This window comes from Alligator mississippiensis, chromosome 1 (assembly GCF_030867095.1).
Source record: "Alligator mississippiensis isolate rAllMis1 chromosome 1, rAllMis1, whole genome shotgun sequence".
Taxonomy (NCBI): Eukaryota; Metazoa; Chordata; order Crocodylia; family Alligatoridae; genus Alligator; species Alligator mississippiensis.
In genome coordinates this window covers 458,373,372-458,394,009 of record NC_081824.1, presented here as the reverse complement: position 1 = coordinate 458,394,009, position 20,638 = coordinate 458,373,372, and the positions used below count along the sequence as shown (strand labels likewise).

The 20,638-nt window shown below is 42.9% G+C and overlaps 1 protein-coding gene across 3 annotated transcripts in view; it reads left to right on the top strand.

Annotated features, from left to right (window-relative positions):
* Positions 1 to 20,638, top strand: part of TMEM135 (transmembrane protein 135) — a 358,268-nt gene that overhangs the window by 46,565 nt on the left and 291,065 nt on the right. For all 3 annotated transcript variants that reach the window (XM_019488262.2, XM_059721829.1, XM_014605912.3), the window contains exon 3: positions 4,783 to 4,875. In XM_019488262.2, coding sequence (XP_019343807.1) covers positions 4,783 to 4,875 — 93 coding nt within the window. The remainder of the gene's footprint in view (positions 1 to 4,782; positions 4,876 to 20,638) is intronic.

Genomic DNA, 20,638 nt, shown 5'->3' with positions numbered 1-20,638 from the left:
AGGTCACTGTGACCTAACTTTTGGGCTGTCATTCTGAATTTCAAAGTGGCTTAGCTGTTGTATTTCAACAACAACAAAGTCAAATTGTTTAACTCCATTTCCAAATTCAGAGTTGATTCCGTCAGAGGTTGTGTCAACTTCCTGGACACAAAGATCATATACTTTACATGTTGAAATCTATAAGTGTGTTACTGTGTTATATTTTCTACTGTCTACAAGCTGGGTCTCCAGTCACTGTGTTCAGATTCCAGTGATTTTTTTTTTAAGGTGGTTTTACTCTTTCATCTGGACATAACTATATTTAGTTCCTTCCTCTGAGGGGCAGCTACTGTAAAAATGGATCCTCAGAGATTTTATGGACCTCATTGTGATTAAGATGAACACTTAACTATGTTTTAGGAGCAAATGTACTTTCTTGGAAAATTATGTTGCATAGGTCCCATCTACCCTGAATGGGGCATCAAGCATGAGATTATTACTTGACATTCAGAGTTCGTTGTTAACTCATTTCCTTGCTTTTCAGGAAGTTTGTTCTGATTTAATATTAAAGTTTAATTTTTCTTACTGTTTAAACAGCAGCTAGCCTAAGTACAGACAGTCAAAAAGCCCAAGGCTGAATCGATTCAATTTTTGTAGGTTTCTCTAAACTGCATAGATTGAACCAATTAGCAATTGAACTGATGTTCACTTTTCAAACAGGAAAGGCAGCCAGACCCCTGGAGCCGTCCATACGAGTAGTTGCTGATGGTTTTGCAGAGGAGAACCATGCCTCTTGTCACTGATTCACAGATTTTTGTCTCCTTCAAAGGCTGCATAGAATAGGGACCCAGTATCATAGATCTGTGCACCTTATTACTCCAAGGAAGGAAAGTTTCAGTTTGTTAGTATCTCCTTTTTTGCAGGGCAGGGGCCGGGCGGGGGGGAGAATGGAACATTAAGAATGCAAATTTTGCACATATGGCACTTTTTTGAAAATTCTTTCCCTTGTGCTTTTCTGATATCATTTTGAGGATCTGCAATTCACTCAGTCTCCTCCCTTCAGGGTTTGGAACAAACTCCACTCAAGTTGGCAAACTGGCTGTTTTTGTTTACTTTTTTAGGACCATTTTTTCCCAACCTTTGAGTTTTAATGATCAGCTTATTTTAGCTGGGAAATTTCACTTCTTGCTTAATCAGGAGCTGATTGGAAAATTTGAGTTTAAGAAGACAGCTTTGTGTGTAAGTGCCAGTAGGGACTTTGCAATCAGGACTTATGGTAGAGGTGATATCTTTTATTAGACCAAATAGTAGGGAGTTTGGCTTGTTCTCATGTACCTTTCTGCTGTCCTTGGGAAGTATTTGTCTGCATCTTAAAAGGGTGTGGAGTAGGGCTGTGTGAAGCTTTGGTAGCTGATTCTATTCGGAGGAGATTCAGCAGCTGAATCTCCGGATCTGAATCAAATTGAAAGACCCATTAATCTCTCCAACTCGAATTGGAAGCCTTCGAATCTATTCAGAGGAACTTGGAGATTTGACCATAGACTGTACAGGTAGGTACTAGGCAGTGCCGCGGGGAGCAGCCAGCTTGAGCCAGCTGCCCTGGGCCCTGGCTTGAGCCAGCAGCCCCGGGAGAAGCCACGGTTCCCCTGCTGCCTCCCTGCTGGGGAGAGGCAGGCAGTGCTAGCAGCCCTGAGAGAAGCTGTGGGAATCAAACTAGAAGCTGGGGAATCGAACCGGGAGCTGGGGGGAAGCCCCTGTCTATTTCCCCAGCCCCCGTGGCTTCTCCTGGGGCTGCTGGGTCAAGCCGCGGCTCCCTTGGCTGCTCCTCCGGCTGTCCCCCTGCTGGGGCGAGGCAGGTATTGCTGGAAGCCCTGGGAGAGGCCAGAGAAGCTGGGGGGAAATGATCGGGGAGCTGGGGGGAATAATTGGGAGCTGGGGCAACAAATAGGGGCTGCCCCCCAGCTCCCGGTTCAATACCTCCAGCCCCTGCGGCTTCTCCCGGGGCTGCCATCCAGCTGCTCCCTCAGTTGCTCCTGCCAGCATTGCCTGCCTGTATAGTCTATGACTGAGTAAGATTCGGCACCAAATATATTTGGATTTGGACAAATCAAATCGGGACAGCGATCCGAATCACTCTCCCTCTGAATCCGAAATGAATACTTTCAGCTTCACACAGGCTTGGTGTGGAGTATGAGAAGTGAGATCCTTGCAACATGTCTGAAGTTCCGCTTCCTGAAGATAAGAAATTACTGGGTTTTTTTTACACAATAATACTTTGCCTCTAGAGCGTCGTTAGGTCTTTCAAAGATGGTAGTAAAGTTTAAAAGGTTTGAAACTATTTTTCCCATTTTACATATGAGGAATCTGTGCGCCAGAGGGAGGCTGTGCCTACACAGAAAACTAACCACGCTAAGCAGTGGATCCCTCAGACGTGATGTCTTGCTTCTAAATGGGAAGCTGTGTTGCTATGTCCATAGTAAGTGGTACTAAATGCTTAGTTCAATATTCTTAGCACAGACTGCCCAGCACTAATCTGCTAATTAAAGAATATCTATGGCAAGAATTAGAATTTTCAGATGGTTGCGTTAAATAAAAAGTATATTGCTTTTTTCTAAATCTTTTTCAAATTGACAGTATAGCCATTAGCAAACAGATTTGAAATCATGCAGAAATAACAGATTCCACTTCCTTTTCCCACTAGAAAGATTCTTGTTCTGTTATTTCAGCAGGTGTATATAGTACGATGTATTCTTACCAGTTCAAATTTTTAAAATGACTTCTATGAAACTTCATACAGTAATTGAGTTCCAGAAAAGTCCTGGTAAGGATCTTTTAGCTGTTGCAGCATTTGGCATTGCTGTCCTGTGAAATTATTCTTTTGCAGCTGTGGGAATGTACAGTGTGCATAATTACCATTACATCACTTGTTCCTGATTCGCTGGCTCTCTTTTCACTTAAAAACTTAAGCTGGTAGTACTTACTAATAACGCTATGCTTTTGTGGAAAAATGAGGACAAAGCTATAGAATGAGACCAGTCATTTGCCTTTTTAGGACAGGAGTGAAACTGAGTTACTCCAGGTGTTGTGTATAATTTTACTTGATTTTTGTATTTTGTGTTGTCTTTTCTCAGGCACAGTTAATTAATTTTTCTAGCCTAACAGTTTGTCATGTTGTTTGCCCTGTTTGAGGGGGACACACTCAAATGAAACCAATTAGTGCAGAATAAGTTGTTATTGCTGTTGAAAAAAATGTGTATACACTTGTATTACTTTGGTTATACAGTCCTGACCCATTCTTTGAAGAATGTTTGCCCTTGTGATTTCACTGTGAGTGATATGCAGATTCACATGGTCAGAAAAACTCAGGCTAAAATATTGAGCTGCTGCCTTAGGCTGTGTTTACTGGATATGTACTCTGTTCTCCCCTTTTCTCACAATGAGGCATTTAATTTTTTTTTCCTAAAAGCCTACTTTTCTACTGTTAGCAATTTTTAGTTTTGTAATAAGAAGAAATTTTTGGGAAGCTGTTAGTAATGTGCAATGAATTTATGATTCTTCAGGTGAAATTGTACTCTTCAGATGAAACCTGGCCTTGCTGAAGTCAATGGGAGCTTTACTACTCGCTTTATAATAGAGGCAAGATTTCTCTTCTAGTTTCTAATCCCAGTTTATATTGGTTTTTTGGGTTATTTTAAACAATTCAATGAAATCTGAAGATCAGTTTTTCTGTCCTTCCGGTACATGGTGTAATTTACATTTCTTGACCCATCGTCTTGTTCACATCCCTGAATCTTCTTGAAGCAGCATAGAAACTAACTAACTTTTTGGGTAGTTCTATATCAACTGTTTTTACTTGCATACAAAATGCATATTCCTCTACTCCCCAAAAAGTTAGCTATTGGAAATCATGGAACGTCCCTTTAACCAAGGAATTGGAGTGAGCTCAGTCATGTGGGAGCTGAGCTGTCTGATCCCTGTTCTTGATGGTCCCTACTGAGTCAACTGAAGGCTCAATCAGCTTGAGAACAGGCTCCAGGCAATATACTTCTAGAGGATCCAGCCCTCAGCTGGCTCAGTCAGCACTGCTGGCTAAGCTGAACTGTCTGCTGGCTCCTCTGGGTGGGTTGTTGGCAGACTCAGCAGACACTGCTGCCTGAGCGTTTGGCTCCATAAGAATCAGGCTCTCAACTGATGTGGCAGGCACAACTGGCTGCCCATCCTGATTAAAGTGTACCCAGGCAGTTTGACTCAGTCAGCTGCACTTGCTGAATTAGCTGAGGGCCAGTCTTGATGGAGCTTAACTGCTTGGGCCCACTTATCAGATTGGATGGGCAGTCCTGCAGCTAGGGACATTGAACAAGGCAGCCAAGGGTTTTTGTGCCTGAACCCCCCCTTCACTACAACCCCTTATTGCCCTGCAAAAATAGTGATTGGTGTTCTCAAGGAAAGAACTTTTGTTTTTCATTCCTCCTCCCCAAAAAAGCAAGGTGAATTTCTTTATTGGGGGCCAATGATATGTGAGAAAATATGATCATTTATATTTTTAACTTATCATTCGGTTTAGAGTACTTTGTGCTTTAGAATAAAAATGCTTAAATGAAATGGGTGCAAAACTGATACCATAACAGGGGTTATTACTGTTTATGAAAGGCTTGGGGTCTGTGTTTGCAGTTCAGAATAATGCAAGGGGCAATATGCATATAACAGAAAATGTTTATGAGTGCAATCTTATAATGCATCATTAGACACCAACTTTTCTATTGCTTTGGCATTTAATGTGATAAATATATAATTATTTTTCAGGAGGATACTTGGAAAATTCTACTTTTGGACTCCAGGCTTTGGTGCTGCTTTACCAGCTTCCTATGTAGCTATTCTCATTGAAAGGAAAAGCAGGTAAGTGTTTGTTTGTTTGTTTGTTTTTTTGGTTATGCATTTGCAGCAATGTGCACATTTCTGTTACTGTGCTATAATTATACAGAAGAGTAAGGAGCAACAGTGGGAAAAGCACCCTGCACATATGCAAAATATAGGGCTTTGGGGTTTTTTGTTTTGTTTTTTTTGGTGTATTCATAACCTGGTAGTGAAAATGAGGCTGAAACTGGATATAGCATGTGACACTAAAGCTTACTATTTGTAATTTTATTTTTTTAATAAAGTTGCTATTTAGTTACAAAAAGTAGGAATGTGGTAATAAAAGTGTGGTGTTCACATAAAGTTGAATGGCATTGTCAATACAGAGGAACATTGAGATTTCATACCTGAAGATTAGACCCTGGGGACTGAAGTAATAGTCGTGGATAATCTGGGCGTGTGCCCCTAGATCTGTGCAGGACGGTGCAGGCTCTTTCCAGTGGGATGGGGCTGTGTCCGGGGCGGGTGGCAGTGGGAGGGAGCTACGGGGTGGGGGAACTGCAGCCACTCCAAAATTCACTGTAGCCCCCCTTCCCAGTGCCTGCCCCAGGTGCAGCCCCACCCCACCAGAAAGAGCTTGGCGCAGCCCTGGCCCCACCCCCCCCAACCTGCACAGATCTGGGGACACATGCCCTCCCAGATGAGTGGTGGGAGCAGCGGTGGGAGTCACCAGATGAGTGGGTGGGCACCGTATGTGCGGCTCCCAGATGAGTGGCATGCAGCAGTGGGAACTGCCTCTCCTCCCCGACCCCCCCAGACGAGCTGCGGCTTCATCCTGTGTCTGTTCCACCCTGGCTGGGCAGCCCCTGCCCAGCCCCAGCTCCAGCCCCACTCCTCCCTCACTGCAGGGGCCTTGATCTGCCCCCCTCCACACCCCTTCCCTTCCCTTCTCCCTACCCCCTCCCCTTTCACCACAATAGACTTACCAGCTTCACACAGTTCTCCAAGCTGCCAGGCTTTGCTCCTTGCCGCGTTGGTGCTGCGCTGCAGCTGCGCGAATGCACGGGCCATTTATCAGTCAAATTATAGGCTATAGCAGGTTGATTTTTTGATACAGGCAATTTTCTTTATATTGGTGCTGATCCAGTATCAGACCAATGTATCAGTGCACCTCTATCATTCGTTCATTAATTCATTCTAGTACTTCTCAGAAGGTGGATTCATTTTGGCAAAACTTTGCGTAAGCTCGCTGCATAGATTCTAGCACTCCTGTTGATGTCAATGTTTCATTTCAAAGTAGAACCAGGGAGGCTTTTTTTAGGCCTCGCAGGGACAACACCAGTTTAATTTTTAGTAGATGCCTGGTGCAGTGTGCGTGCATGCGTGCGTGTGTGTTGTGGGTTTTTTGTGGATTTTTTCAAGTATCAAGTCATGCTCTTCTTAGAATAGCATTTGAAAACATTAAGTGTATAGAAATAAGGCTGGTGGTATAGATTAAAGTCCTTCCAGAGGAAACTCTTCCAATCTCATATGCGAAACCAACGCACAACTTTGTGATGTCAAATTAGCATTTCTCACTTTTAGTGATACAGTTCATTCGGTGTTTGCTTAAAGCCTTTGACAGCTACTACTTGAGAAAGGAAGAAAAAGGTAAAAACATAAGTATTGCTTTAAGTATGGATACATTTTGAAAAGATGTACTGTATTTACTTGAATAAGATGGCCTAATTATAAAATGACCACTCAGTAATTTGTTTCTATTATAAATTTGATATAATTATATCAACATAAATTTGATATAATTTTCCAGGTAAAGAATCTAATTTTTGGAGGTTTGTCTTGAATATGTCCCACTCCCACTGCTACAACAGGGAAAATAAATCTGGGGGTTGGGGTTAGATAACCCTCTGCTTCCTTTCAACTTCTTTCCTGTACTGTCAAACCCTCCTCTTCCTAAACACGTGGAGGGGAGGAGCAAATATGAAAACAATGACTGTGAAATTGTGCACAGCTCTAGTAATTTGCATATAGTACCCATAGGCTTTGTTCATCCATAATTGATTCATGTTACCTTTTCTTTTGAAACTGCTGCAAGTTTTAGCACAAGTACTCAATAAACATACTTTTAAACAGCATTTTGGCTGCTACTTATGCATACTTTGTATTATATGTATGATATTAGTTGAAAGTCAAAAGGCTCGTGATTTACCATAGTTCACCGAGTTGAGCCTCACCAGAATCAACATGACTTCAAGTTGTGGGGACCCCACAGCTCAGTATACTATCCAGTATGTATGTGTCTTCCAAATACCTTGTCCTCCACAAAGGACTGGAACTGGATGTTCTTGTCATGTATCCTGGGATATTCCAAAAATTTATATGCAGATGAGGCACAGGGCAACCTGGTCTGCCATCACATCATGAAAGGCAGGGCCACACTAATCACATGTGACAGGCTGAGAGAGAGGGTGACAGAAGGATTCTGGGTGAAATGTTTGGAGCCCCATTTAGTGATGTTTGCCAGGCATTTAAGGCTGGTAAAGAAGCAGGACTCATCCTAAATGGGAAAGGAAGGCTCAGCTCAGTTGTGGAAGTGAAGATGAAATTGAAATATATGTGTTGTGGTGGTTCACCATGACTGGAAGAGTACTCACTGTGGGGGACTGTGCTTAACGGTCAATACCTTGTGTCTTACTCGGATGGGCTGCACTAATGTTTGCTCATTATGTAGTTTATAGTTGTGTTCACTGTTGACTGTTTAGTCAATTTTGTACTTAGTTTCTGTTGCTAAGCACATGCTGCTTTTGGCAGCAGTTTAATGATAGCTAATACATTCGCATACAAGAAAATCTCATCAAATGTGAGAGGAGGGTTTTCCCCCCCCAGTCTGATTGGAAGAAAAAACTTCATCTTGTTTTTGAGTAAATATGGTATTTCAAATATGTACAGCATATACACACATGCATACATATGTTTATATATTTACTATGTAATAATTAGAGGCGCATTGATACATCAGTCCATATCATATCGGCACTGATAAAAGGAAAATTGACATTATCATTATTCGACTTTTTTGGCTGATGTGGCTAATAATGCTGTCGATAAATGCCGTGTGCGGGTGTAACAGGCACATAGCCAGCCCCGTAGCTTGGAGAGCAACATCTGGGTGGTAAGTCTGCCATGGGGAAGGGAAGATGGAGGTGCAGATCAAGGCCCCTGCAGTGAGGGATGGAGTGGAGCAGGGGCAAGCACTGGCGCTGCCCAGCTGGGCAGGGTGCGGGACACTGCTGTGAGTGGCTCATCTTGGGGGGAGGGGGGGGAGGAGGATGGCACAGGGAGGGAGGGGGTGGCTCCCACTGCTGTGTGTACCCCAGGGGGAGTAATGGGGGGCATGTGCCCCTGGATCTATGCGCAGGGCAAGGGTGGGCTGTTGCTGGGGGTGGGGGTAGTGCCGGGCTCTTCCTGCTGGGGGGGTTGGGTTGAAGCTGTGCTTGAGGCAGGCAGGGGGTGGTGCTGGGAGAGGGTGGATTTGGGGTGGGCTGTGGCCACCCCAGAATTAGCAGTAGCAACCACCTCCCAGCGCTGTTGCCGCTGCCTTCCTTGAGCTGAGCCCTGGCCCAGCTACTCCACCTCAAGCACACAGTGGCAGCCTGCCCTCACCCCATGCACAGATCTTGGGGACACATGCCCCCCATATCTCACCTGGGGCTGTGCATAGCAGTGGGAGTCCCTCCATCCCCAGCTGTGTGGCCTGCCCCACCCTGGCCCGGCTGGATAGCCCCTGCCCTAGCCCCAGTTCCACTCCCTCACCATGGGGGCCTCAACCTGCACTCTCCCCCCCCCCCCCCAACAGACTTACTAGCCAGTTGCTGCTCCAAGCTGCCAGGCTGTATATCAGCAATTGGATTGGTATTGGCTGATATGGCTCACTAATAATCAGCCATCCATATTGGCACAAAAATTCTTTATCTGTGTACCCCTAGTAATAATGAACTATTTGATTTCTAGAAGATTGTACTCCGGGAGATCAAAATCTGGAATCTTTGAATAATGTCAATTGGCTAAAAAGGTGGTTTCCCACAATGGATTTCCATTGAATGAAATAAATATATCTTTATATTTAGCATTTATAATGCAGCCTGCCCATGTAGAATTGTGCACCAGAGGAGTACATACACTATACTGAGGTATGCCCTGTAATTTGCAACTTGGAGCAGGAAGAGAAATCAAAAAAACTGTAAGGAGAATGTTATCACTGCCATGTTGATTATATATACGAAGTAAATGTCACATCTTGAAGTAAAAGATTAAAGCTGTTGTTGGGGAAACAATATTTAAAATAAACTGTTAGGGAGGAAGATGGAGATGTCTCTAACTGTCTCTGTTTTCTATACATTTAATGTAATAATGCTTACTTTTGTGATTGTAGTAGTAGTAGAACTAGTACTAATAAAAGTAGTAATGTTATTTATATTTAGCATGCTCTGTTCACCAAGAGTGCCTCTTGGGGTAACAGGTAACAATGGTCACAAACTGACAGAGAGCAGATTTAGGCCAGATATCAGGAAAAACTTCTTCACGGTAAGGGTGGCCAAAATTTGGAATGGGTTTCCAAGGGAGGTAGTGCTCTCCCCTACCTTGGGGGTCTTTAAGAGAAGGCTGGATAGACATCTGGCTGGGGTCATCTGACTGTTGGACTCGATGATCTGTTGAGGTCCCTTCCGACCCAAACATCTATGAATTAATATAAAATGGACAAATAGCATAAAAATCATTTTATTGAAACACCAAATATTTCTCTGTGTTAAAAAACATAGCTGTTATCATATGATGCATGATATGTTACTGCCAACCAATACACTGAAATATGCTTTTCTCATTTCAGATGTATTGATGTGCACAGTATTCTCTTACAGTTTTCTCTTTATACTTTTTTTAAATGGAATTTTTTTGGACTCCTGGAAAACTGCCTTTTAAACTAATACTTGCTGGCAGCTATGTCTATCTCATTATTAGTTTATAAGTCAATAGAAGAAAATGGGAAAATAAACTGTGTGTTTTGGTTTTTAGCTCATAAACAAGTTTCTAGCCCTTTAAATATCAGCTAGCAGCTGGCAGTGACACCAAATTTAATCACTTAATCTCGTCCCAAGTGGTTACCCTATTTTAGGTTCCTCAGAGGCATTTGCTTGCACAGCATCCTTGTCAGGCTCTCAACTTGGGAACACAGTGCTTGTAAATCAGACTGCCCATGTTGAGTGTTGCTGTTTTTGTGTGCTAGACCAGACTCCTGTACACTATATAACCCTTAGAAAACTTCAGGAGCAGATAACAGGGAGTCTTAGGAGAACCAAGTGCATGCATTATACTCATATGGAGAGGAGACCTATGTTTTCTGACCTCTAAGAACTTGCTTTTGATGATTGGTGGGGAATGTAGAAGTGGATGGCAACTTGAGCAGCAGCGACCGCCGGATGATTGAGTTCAGGATCCTGAGGAAAGGAAGAAGAAGAGTAGCTTAGTAAGAACTCTGGACTTCACAAAATCAGATTTCAGTTTGCTCAGGGAACTGGGGGGCAGGATCCCCTTGGAGGTCAGTATGAGTGGGAAAGGAGTCCAGGAAAGCTGGTTGTAATTTAAAGAAACCTTACTGAGGGTGCAGGAATGAACCATCTGGATATGTAGGAATACTAGCAAGTATGATAGAAGATCAGATTGGCTTAGGGAACTCTTCAGTAAGCTAAAACGCAAAAAAAGAAGCTTACAAGTAGAAACATGGGCAAATGACTACAGAGGAGTAAAAAGTATTGTTTGGGCATGCAGGGATGAAAGGAAGGCCAAAGTACAACTGAAATTTCAGCTAGTAAGGGACATGAAGGGTAACAGAAGGGCTTCTACAAGTATATCAGTAACAAGATCAGGGAAAGCGTGGCTCCCTTACTGAATGGGGGAGGCAACCTAGTGACAGATGATGCAGAAAAGCAAGAAGTGTTCAATGCCTTTTTTATCTCAGTCTTCACAGCAAGGTCATTTCCCAGACTAGTGCTTTTGGGAGCACAGTTTGGGGAGGAGGTGAGCAGCCAACAGTGCCAAAAGAACAGGTTAGGAACTATTTTGGAAAGCTGGATGCATACAAGTCCATGGAGCTGGATACGGTGCAGACAAGGATTCTAAGGGTGTTGGCTGATGATTGCAGAGCTGCTGGCCATTATCTCTGAAAACTCGTGATGACTGGGGGACGTGCTGAACAATTGGAAAAGGGCAAATACAGTGCCCATTTTTAAGGAAGGGAAGAAGGAAGATCCAGGAAACTACAGATCAGTCAGCCTCACCTCACTCCTTGGAAAAATAATGGAGCATGTCTTCAAGGAATCCATTTCTAAGCACCCGGAGAAGAAAGTGATTAGGAACAGACAGCATGGAGTCACCAAGGGCAAGTTATGCCTGACCAACCTGATTGCCTTTCACAACAAAATGACTGACTTTGAATATGGGAGAGCAGCGGGTGTGATATACCTTGATTTTTAGCAAGGCTTTTGATACAGTCTCCCACAACATTCTTGCAAGCAAGCTGAGGAAGTATGGGTTGGTCAAATGGACTGTAAGGTAGATAAAAAACTGGCTGGATGGTTGGGCTCAAAGGGTGGTAATCAATGGCTCGGTCTAGTTGGCATCCGGTATCAAGTGGAGTGCCCCAGGGGTCAGTCCTGGGGCTGGTTTTGTTCACTATTTCATGAATGACCTTAAAGATGTTGAGATCTAGCTGTAAATACCTTTCCCACACCCAACCTAATTTCCAAAGACTATATAAAGGCACAATACAAGTAGCCCTAGACACTGCAAAATCATTCTGCCTGGCAATATCTTGTAACCTCTGAAAAACCCAAACTTTTTCTACGGGGGAGAAAAATCTTTCATTGTCTTTGACACAGTATCCCATCCCAGAAAGTGCAAAAGTATGGGAAAGAAAAGCTAACCAGGGAAATTGAAGAGAAGAGGGATTACTGATGTCTTCTATATAGCACAATTTTTAAGCAGGCGAGTCAGTAGAAGAGGCAGGATTTTAAACCAGAATCCCACCATTCTAATAATAATATTAATTAAAATAGAATCTAATCCTGTCTCTAATCATCAAAAAGGATGCAGGAGTTGAAGGAAGAAGACCCAGAAAAGCCCTAAGAAATTTGTTCTGAGGTATGTCTATATCACTGCTGGTGGCATAACCCCATACTCCAGCACCATGTAGAATCTGAGTCGCAACTTCGGCTTTATATGCTGATATAGGAGCTTGGACTGATCGTCCTGCTATGGTTTCTTAAAATTTCTTTATAGCCACAGCCAACTGGGGGCCTGAAGATGAGATGGAGTGCACCCTTAGCAAGTTTGCAGATGACACCAAGCTGAGGTGGGTAGTAGGGTTAGGGAGGGCATGGCTGGAGGGTAGGGCTAGGATTCGGAGAGACCTTGACAAATTGGAGGATTGGAACAAAAGAAATCTCATGAGGTTCAGTAAGGAGAAGTTAATAGTCCTACAGAACAATCCCGTGCACCAGTACAGGCTGGGTATTAACTGGGTAAGCATGACCTTTGCAGAAAAGGACCTGGGGGCTACAGTGGACCATAAGCTGAATGTGAGACAACAATGTACCCTTGTTGTGAAGCATGGGATTGTTTTGTCCTAAGTGCAGGAATTTGCATTTGCCCTTGTTGAACCTCATGAGATCTATTTTGGCCCAATCCTCCAATTTGTTGAGGTCACTCTGAATCCTAGTCCTACCCTCCAGGGTGTCTATTACTTCCCCCAGCTTGGTGTCATCTGCAGATGTGCTGTGGGTGTGCTCTATGCCATCTTTCAGGTCATTAATGAAAACATTGAACAAAACCAGTTCCAGGGCCAACCCCTGGGGCACTCCACTTGATACCAGCTGCCAACTAGGTATTGAGCCATTTATTACGACTCTTGAGCCCAATTCTCCAGCCAGTTTTCTATCTACCTTACAACCCATACATCCAGCCTATACTTTCTTAGCTTCCCTGCAAGAATGTTGTGGGAGACCGTATCAAAAGCCTTGCTGATATCAAGGTACACCACATCCACCGGTCTCCTCTCATCCATCGAGCCAGTCACCTCATCATGGAAGTCAGTCAGGTTGGTCAGGCATGACTTGCCCCTGGTGAATCCATGCTGACTGCTCCTAATCACCTTTTTCACCTCCAGGTGCTTAGAAATGGATTCCTTGAGGATCTGCTTCATGATTTTTCCAGTGACTGAGGTGAGGCTGACTGGTCTGTAGTTCCCCTCATCCTCCTCCTTTCCTTTCTTAAATATGGGCACTATATTTGGCCTTTTCCAACCATCTGGGACCTGTCCTGATCGCCATGAGTTTTCAAAGATGATGGCCAATGGCTCTGTAATTTCATCAGCCAACTCCCTCGGCACCCTCGGGTGCATCCCATCCAGCCCCATGGACTTGTATACATCCAGTTTTTCTAAGTGCTCCCTAACCTGTTCTTTTCCCACTGAGGACTGCTCACTTCTTCCCCAAACTGTGCTCCCCAGTGCAGTAATCTGGGAGCTGACCTTGCCTGTGAGGACTGAGGCAAAAAGGCACTGAACACTTCAGCCTTTTCTGCATCCTCAACAAGGTTGCTTCTCATATTCAGTAAGGGACCCACACTTTCCTAGATCTTCCTCCTGTTACTGACATACTTGTAGAAGCCCTTCATTTCCCTTGCTAGCTGCAACTCCAATTGTGCCTTGGTCTTCCTGACTTCATCCCTGCGTGGGCAAGCAATACTTCTCCCTAGTTATTTGTCCAAATTTCCACTTCTTATATGTTTTCTTTTTGTGATTTAGTTTACTGAAGAGATCCCTGCTAAGCCAAGCTGGTCATCTGACATACTTGCTAGTCTTCCTGCACATTGAGATGGTTTGTTCCTGCACTCTCAATAAGGCTTCTTTAAAGTACAGCTGGCTCTCCTGGACTCATCTCCCCTTCAGTTGGCAGTGGTGGGGTCACAACTGGAGTACTGTGTTCAGTTTTGGGCCCCCCACTACAGAAAGGATGGAGACAAATTGGAGAGATCAAGAGAGGGCAGCGAGAATGGTTAGAGGCCTTGGGCACGTACAAGAAGAATCTGAAGGATTGGGCTTATTTAGTCTGGAGAAGAGAAGACTGAGGGGGGAATTTAATAGCAGCCTTCAACTACCTGAAGGGGGGTTCGAAAGAGGATGGAGCTAGACTGTTCTCAGTGGTGGCAGAAGACAGAACAAGGAGCAATGGTCTCAAATTGCAGTAAGGGAAGTTTAGGTTAGATATTGGGAAAAACTCTCTCACTAGGAGGGTAGTAAAACAAGGTAACGGAAGTTGTGGAATCTCTGTCCTTGGAGGATTTTAATATCTGGCTATACAAAGTCTTGGATGGGATGGTCTAGTTGGGGATGGTTCTGCTTTGAGCAGGAGGTTGGTCTAGATGACTTCCTGAGGTCCCTTCCAACTTTCTATGATTCTGTTGACAACTAGAAATTGACATGGAAAATAGCACTGGAGCAGTGAGGTGGGGGAAGCTTTTTATGTTCTTTAAGAATTACAGATATGCTGAGAAAATTATTTTATATTTGATGTTATTTTTCTTTGATGTCGATGCACGTAAAGTATCAGTATTTTAAATATCCTAGTTAATGTTTAGTCATACTGTATCTCTTGTGAATACTATCATTAGACTCTGTAGGCAATAACGGAATTTGAAATCTGAAATTTAAGTTAAATAAGTACTTTTTTCTACCGAAATTCTCAGGAGTTGGTAACAGTAATCAATTTATTAAGATTCAATGATATAAATGGCTATTTGAGATGCTAGTGGTTTTTTTTAATTTAAATTGGATTAGATGCATATTAGTAGTGATTCTTGGTCCATTGTACAAAGTGTTCTTCTCTTGCAGCTGCCTTTATTATGGTAAGGAGAGTCATGTTTCTGTGAGGAAAGTCAAAGTTTCTGACTTAATCTGGCACACTGGGAAGTGGACGTTGTCTGTTGGAATCAAGTGGGAGTATCTCATGAAGTGTGTTCTCTTTGATTGTAGATATTGATGGATTTTGCCTCTTTTTATTTCTTTTCCTATTCTCTAATTTTTCAGTAGTTGGCAGAGACTCTGGAAAAAAAAATTGTGGGCATGCTGTTGGTTTTTTGTCACGTATCCAGGCAGATGAAAGCAAAATGTTTTGAAAGGTTAAAAAAAAAAGTCATACTCCCTTTGCCAGAACGTATCAACAAAATTAAACAAAATAAGGATTTTTGTAACTTTGCTCATTTGCCAAGTTTTAGTGATTATTTTTTTTTTCCTTTTTTTTTGAATTTTCATGAATATTATGATAGCCTAACAGTTGTCACACAAGTACTGTGAAACCTGGTATAAAATCTTTTGTCAGTTATCAAACAATTTGATAATGTCATTGGGGTGATGGGCAAGAGTTCACTTATTTCTCTAACAAAAGCTAAACCAGACTGAGTGGACATGTAGATTTTAGTATGGGTATTTTTAACTATAAATTTCTTTTAATTATTTCACTTTTTTATGTCCTGTATCAGAAATGTGCATACATTTCTTTTTCTTTTGAGATAACTTAAGACTCCCTAGTTATTTAAAAAGAAAACTTTAAGCTATTCATTGTCTGACTACGAAGGACATCCCCTAGAAGTATACAATGTTGTTTTTTTTTTTTTTTAAGTTCTTGTGCAAATGAGCAACAAAAGAAATATTTAGTAGAGGAAAAGCTGTATTGGTGTAGTTGGAAAACATGAAATACCAAATGGAAGTGCAAAAATACTGAGAGTCAGTCATTCTCTTGAAATGTTGTTCTGGGCCTGGCTGAAGGCATGTGTTATTAGAAATCTCACTTAAATGTATTTGTCTTAATGACTCTCCACATCTCTTCTCCCCCCATCTCATCTCTCCTACGCTCTCTACCCCCCCTGCAACTGGAGAGGTTTAGATGCCTAACTAAACGTCAGAATAAATTAGGAGATAAAGAATTTTTTTTGGCAAATATCTAGTTGGTCTAATAAAAGATATCACCTCTGCCACAAGTTTTGATTCCTTTTGTCTCTAGACCTATATGACTACATCCCAGATGCCTAACTAAACTTCAGTAATTTCTGAAGTTTTTCATGCCTATTTTCCCAGAAATGAGCGCTACTTTCTGTTAAATATTTTGCAGTCTGTGCATATTTTTAAAAAAAATTCTACTGAAGTAGTAATAAGATGCAAATATTTATTAAAAATGGAATTTGTGTTACAAAAACATTAAAGCATATTTTTAAAATGTGTTAATATAAATCTGTGAAGTTTTATGGATACACAGTTAGATTTCAGTTGAAACTAGTAATCATCCTACCTTGTGTGCCCTTCGCTGCTAATTAAACCACAGTAAATTGCACCAAACAAATCTAATTGCACCTAATCTAAATAAATGTCTGAAACAGTTTGAAGGGATCCTTTTGGTCCTTTTTTCCCCCTTCTAAGTTTGCCTTGGGCTGAAATAATGTTTACACTGGCTGGTGATATTATTGCGGCGCCTGTCTCGTCAGTATAGGTAAGATTGTTCACGGGTGCTATTATAAAACCTGAAGTTTAGGGCTTCATAATTTGGTTGTAAAAACTTGCTCTAGGCAACTCTTGAGAACTAGGTTTTAGTTGAAACTTAGTTTTTCATGAACAGCTTCTGTGTACTGGAGTCACTCTTCAAAATATTTAAAACCAGTTAACATTTTAAAAGGTGATATGTGCATGCTGTGTATAGTGAAAGAGGATAATATTGTCTGTTATGTGTAAATATGATGTATAGCAGAGTAGAATCCTTGAATGAACTTTAGATAGGAAGAAGTATCCAGCTACACTATTTAGAGAGATGTCTGCTGCTTTTACGTAAGAATTTTGTAGGTTTTTTTTTTAACTGTACCTTATAGTTACTTGAATGTCTTCTTGCCTTATACATGCAGTTGCCAGTGTGACATTGAATTACTCATTTGCATACACACTTGACACAGTTGCATGGGGAATCACTGTAATTGCACACACAAAGCATATAAGCGTGTGTGTGTTTTCATGTCCATGTCTGAAAATTTCAGACATCAAGTATATGAAGAGCACCAGTATTTACAGAATAGAGAGTAATGACTAATGTAGTAAACATCTCAGTCTTTTGGGAAATATAGTAATGGTTAATGTGAATACAATATAATGAGGGAACATAGTAGCAATGTTGATAGTACTAGGTAGTGGGCATAGAGTAACACAGTGTTTCTGTGGTTTTTGTGGATTTGTTAATTTAAACGTAATTTATGTTGGTTAAAAGTTTGTGGTATACAGCATATTTAAGTTTGCCATGTTAATTCTATGAAAGACTTCCTTTTCTCCAGGGGTTTTATACTTCAGTTATTCCAACTGACATTAGATGGCAATTAACTTATAAATTGGCAATAGAGAAACAATGCTTTGTAACGAAAGAACCCCACCATTACATTTCAGTTTTCACCTTTTTAATGGTGGTTCTAGAATGGTCAGAGAACATATTTTTATTTCTGACCATTTTTCATTGTGGAGTGGTCAGTGTTTTGCAGTGAAGCAGCATGTGTTCAGTTAAGAGGCCACCACGAATCTGCCACATGCTGTTTTGGCCCATGATTCTGACAAGTTGAGCTGCCTGGGAAACCAAGGTTATTTCAGGTTCACTCCTATGAAGAATTTGTCATCAAAAATGTAGAGCCAAAGCCTTGGGAGGAAGGCCACAGGAATGTTTTTGTGTTTCTAAAGCAAAATATTTTCAAGATGCCTTGGTTTTCAGCATCTCGCTTTGTGGGATGCTCAGCTTCCTTGGACCCCTGGCATCAGAGCCTTTCCTGGTATGGTAGGATGAGGAGCTGCTGCTTGACTGCCCAGGCAGTCATGGGACCTGAGCAATGTACTTACCTACTGTCAGATATGTACCTAGGGAAAAATGGGCCCTTGTAAAGCTGGCTAGACAGGGGAGCCACCAACCTTTGGAGCCATGGAACTGGCTTTTTTCCCTGGGAATCTGAGGTTGATTAAGTGGGTGGCCCAGAGAGCTGACCAGCTGATTCATTAGTATTCAGTCCAACCCAAGAAGCTAGACAGCTTAGATATGCTGGGTAGTTGGACAGCGCCAGACTCCTGGGATCATGCTTGGGTAGCCTTCTTAATTTTGAATTTGCATTTTAAGAAAGACAGCTGTTCTGCTGGAACATTTTGAGCAGCTCTACTCATAAGCCAAGCAGGGCTGGGCTGCATTAATAACTAATATTTTATCAGAAATGTTAAGAATCTCTTGATATTATGGTATGGCTGCTTTAAAAAACTCCATGTAGGGTTATGTGATCAAGCAGAAGAGGACTTTGCTGGTTAAAAGACCAAAAAAGGCACTCGGGATATCTGCGGCTTAGTATCTGACTTTGCCGTAGCCTTCATGTATGTGATTTTGGCCAAAATGTTCAAGGGAAAAAATTCAAGTCACTTGCAGGCCTCGGCCCCAGTGTTTCATGCATTTTCAAATACTTCATCTTGTAGCCCTGTGTCTCTGTGCTTCCTATGCCTAAAAATGGTGATAGTTTGCCTTGCAATTTTAATAAAGCTAACTTTTATGAAGAAGATGAATACATGTTTCAAAGATATAATTGTGCAGGGCAATCTTGAACTTGTAAGTTTTTTTTGTGCTGTACTATCACTATTCTGTATTGGACAAACGGAGCCTACATTTAAAAAAAATCAAATTTCAAAGAATAAAATAAATATTACAACTTGCATAAAAGCGTTCCAGTATTGGGACTGTACTTCGAAATGAGTAAAACTGAAGAAGAATAATTCTCTACTCTGCTGTTGTTTGGCACTTCATGAGTTTTCTACTCTTTTTGATTATTGAAGTCTGACTCACCTGATTGCACTTGAAATGGTACATCTGCTCATATACCATGATTATGTGTAGAATCACAGTAATTTGTTTACTGTGATACCGGGGGACGGGGGCACTACCGCCACTTCTGGCCCACTGAGCAATCCTTGCAAAGCCAGCAGGTCAAGGCACTTAAGGGAGCCCACCCCGGCCCTAGCCCTGGCAAAATCTGTGGGCAAGGAAGGAGCCCCCCAGGGGGCACTTGCTTGCTTGTACACAAATGCCAGGAGCTTGGGGAATAAGCAGGAGGAACTCATCCTCCTGCTCAATGCAAATAATTATGATGTCATAGGGATAACAGAGACCTGGTGGGACCTCCACCCATGACTGGACCACAGGTATAGATGGCTATACCCTGTACAGGAGGAATCGTGTAGAGAAAAGGGGCGGGGGTGTAGCTCTCTATGTTAAGGAAAGCTACACGTCCCTGCAAGCCGATATTGGTGACCAGGGTGGACGGCTGGAGACCCTCTGGGTTAAAATCCGTGGGGAACACGGCACAGGGGACACAATGGTGGGAGTCTACTACAGACCTCCCACCCAAAGTCCTGATCTTGACCAGGAGTTTGCCCGGGAACTGGCTGAGGCCGCATGCTCCAGGACCATGGTTGTCATGGGTGACTTCAATTACCCGGACATCTCGTGGGAGGATCGCTCAGCAAAATCTGAGCGGTTGCAAAGCTTCCTCGTGCGTGGATGACCTCTACCTGACTCAAGAAGTCTATGGGCCAACGAGAGACAAAGTGCTGTTCGACCTGGTACTGGCTACTGGGGATGACCTAGTCGGCGACCTAGTGATTGATGGGAAGCTGGGTGACAGCGACCACGAGCTGATCACCTTCACCATCCGCCGAAAAGCTGGCAAGTCAGTCAGCAACACGGAAGTCCTTGACTTCAGGAAAGCAGACTTTGACAAGCTCAGGAGGCTTGTCAGTGAGGCCCTACAGGACCATGACCACGGAGAAAGGGGAGTTCAAGAAGAGTGGCTGCTCCTCAAGGGAGCGATCCTCAATGCACAAACTAAGTCTGTTCCATCTCGGAGGAAAGGCAGCAAGAGGGCACAGCAGCCCCCTGAGGGACCTAGCAGCTCTCCAGGGGCCTAGCAGACCTCTTGAGGCTAAAAAGAAAGGCCTACAAAGGATGGGAGTCACCTCCAAGGAGGATTATTCTGCACTGGTCCGGTCCTGTAAGGAGCAGACCAGGAAAGCCAAGGCTGCAACGGAACTCCAGCTAGCTTTGAGCATCAAGGATAATAAAAAGTCCTTTTTCAGATATGTGGGGAGCCAGAGGAAAAGCAGGGGCAACGTTGGACCCCTGTTGAACCAGATGGGGCAACTGACAACTGACGCCCAGGAAAAAGCCAACCTATTAAATAGGTACTTTGCATCGGTCTTTCATCAGTCCCATGGGACGCCCATGCCCACTACGGGACAGGGAAGTCCGGGTGAGGGTGATCCCCTGCCCTTCATTGATGCTGACTTCGTGAAGGAACATCTTGAGAAGCTGGGTACCTTCAAGTCAGCCGGCCCTGACAATCTTCACCCCAGGGTACTCACGGAGCTGGCGAGCATCATAGCCTAGCCTCTAGCACGGATCTTTGAAAACTCTTGGTGCTCTGGTGTAGTGCCCGAAGACTGGAAGAAGGCCAATGTGGTGCCTATCTTCAAGAAAGGGAGGAAAGTGGATCCGGCTAACTATAGGCCCATTAGCCTGACTTCTATCCCGGGGAAGATCTTAGAAAAGTTTATTAAAGAGGCCATCCTTAATGGACTGGCCGACGCCAACATCTTAAGGGATAGCCAGCACGGGTTTGTTGCGGGTAGGTCTTGCTTGAC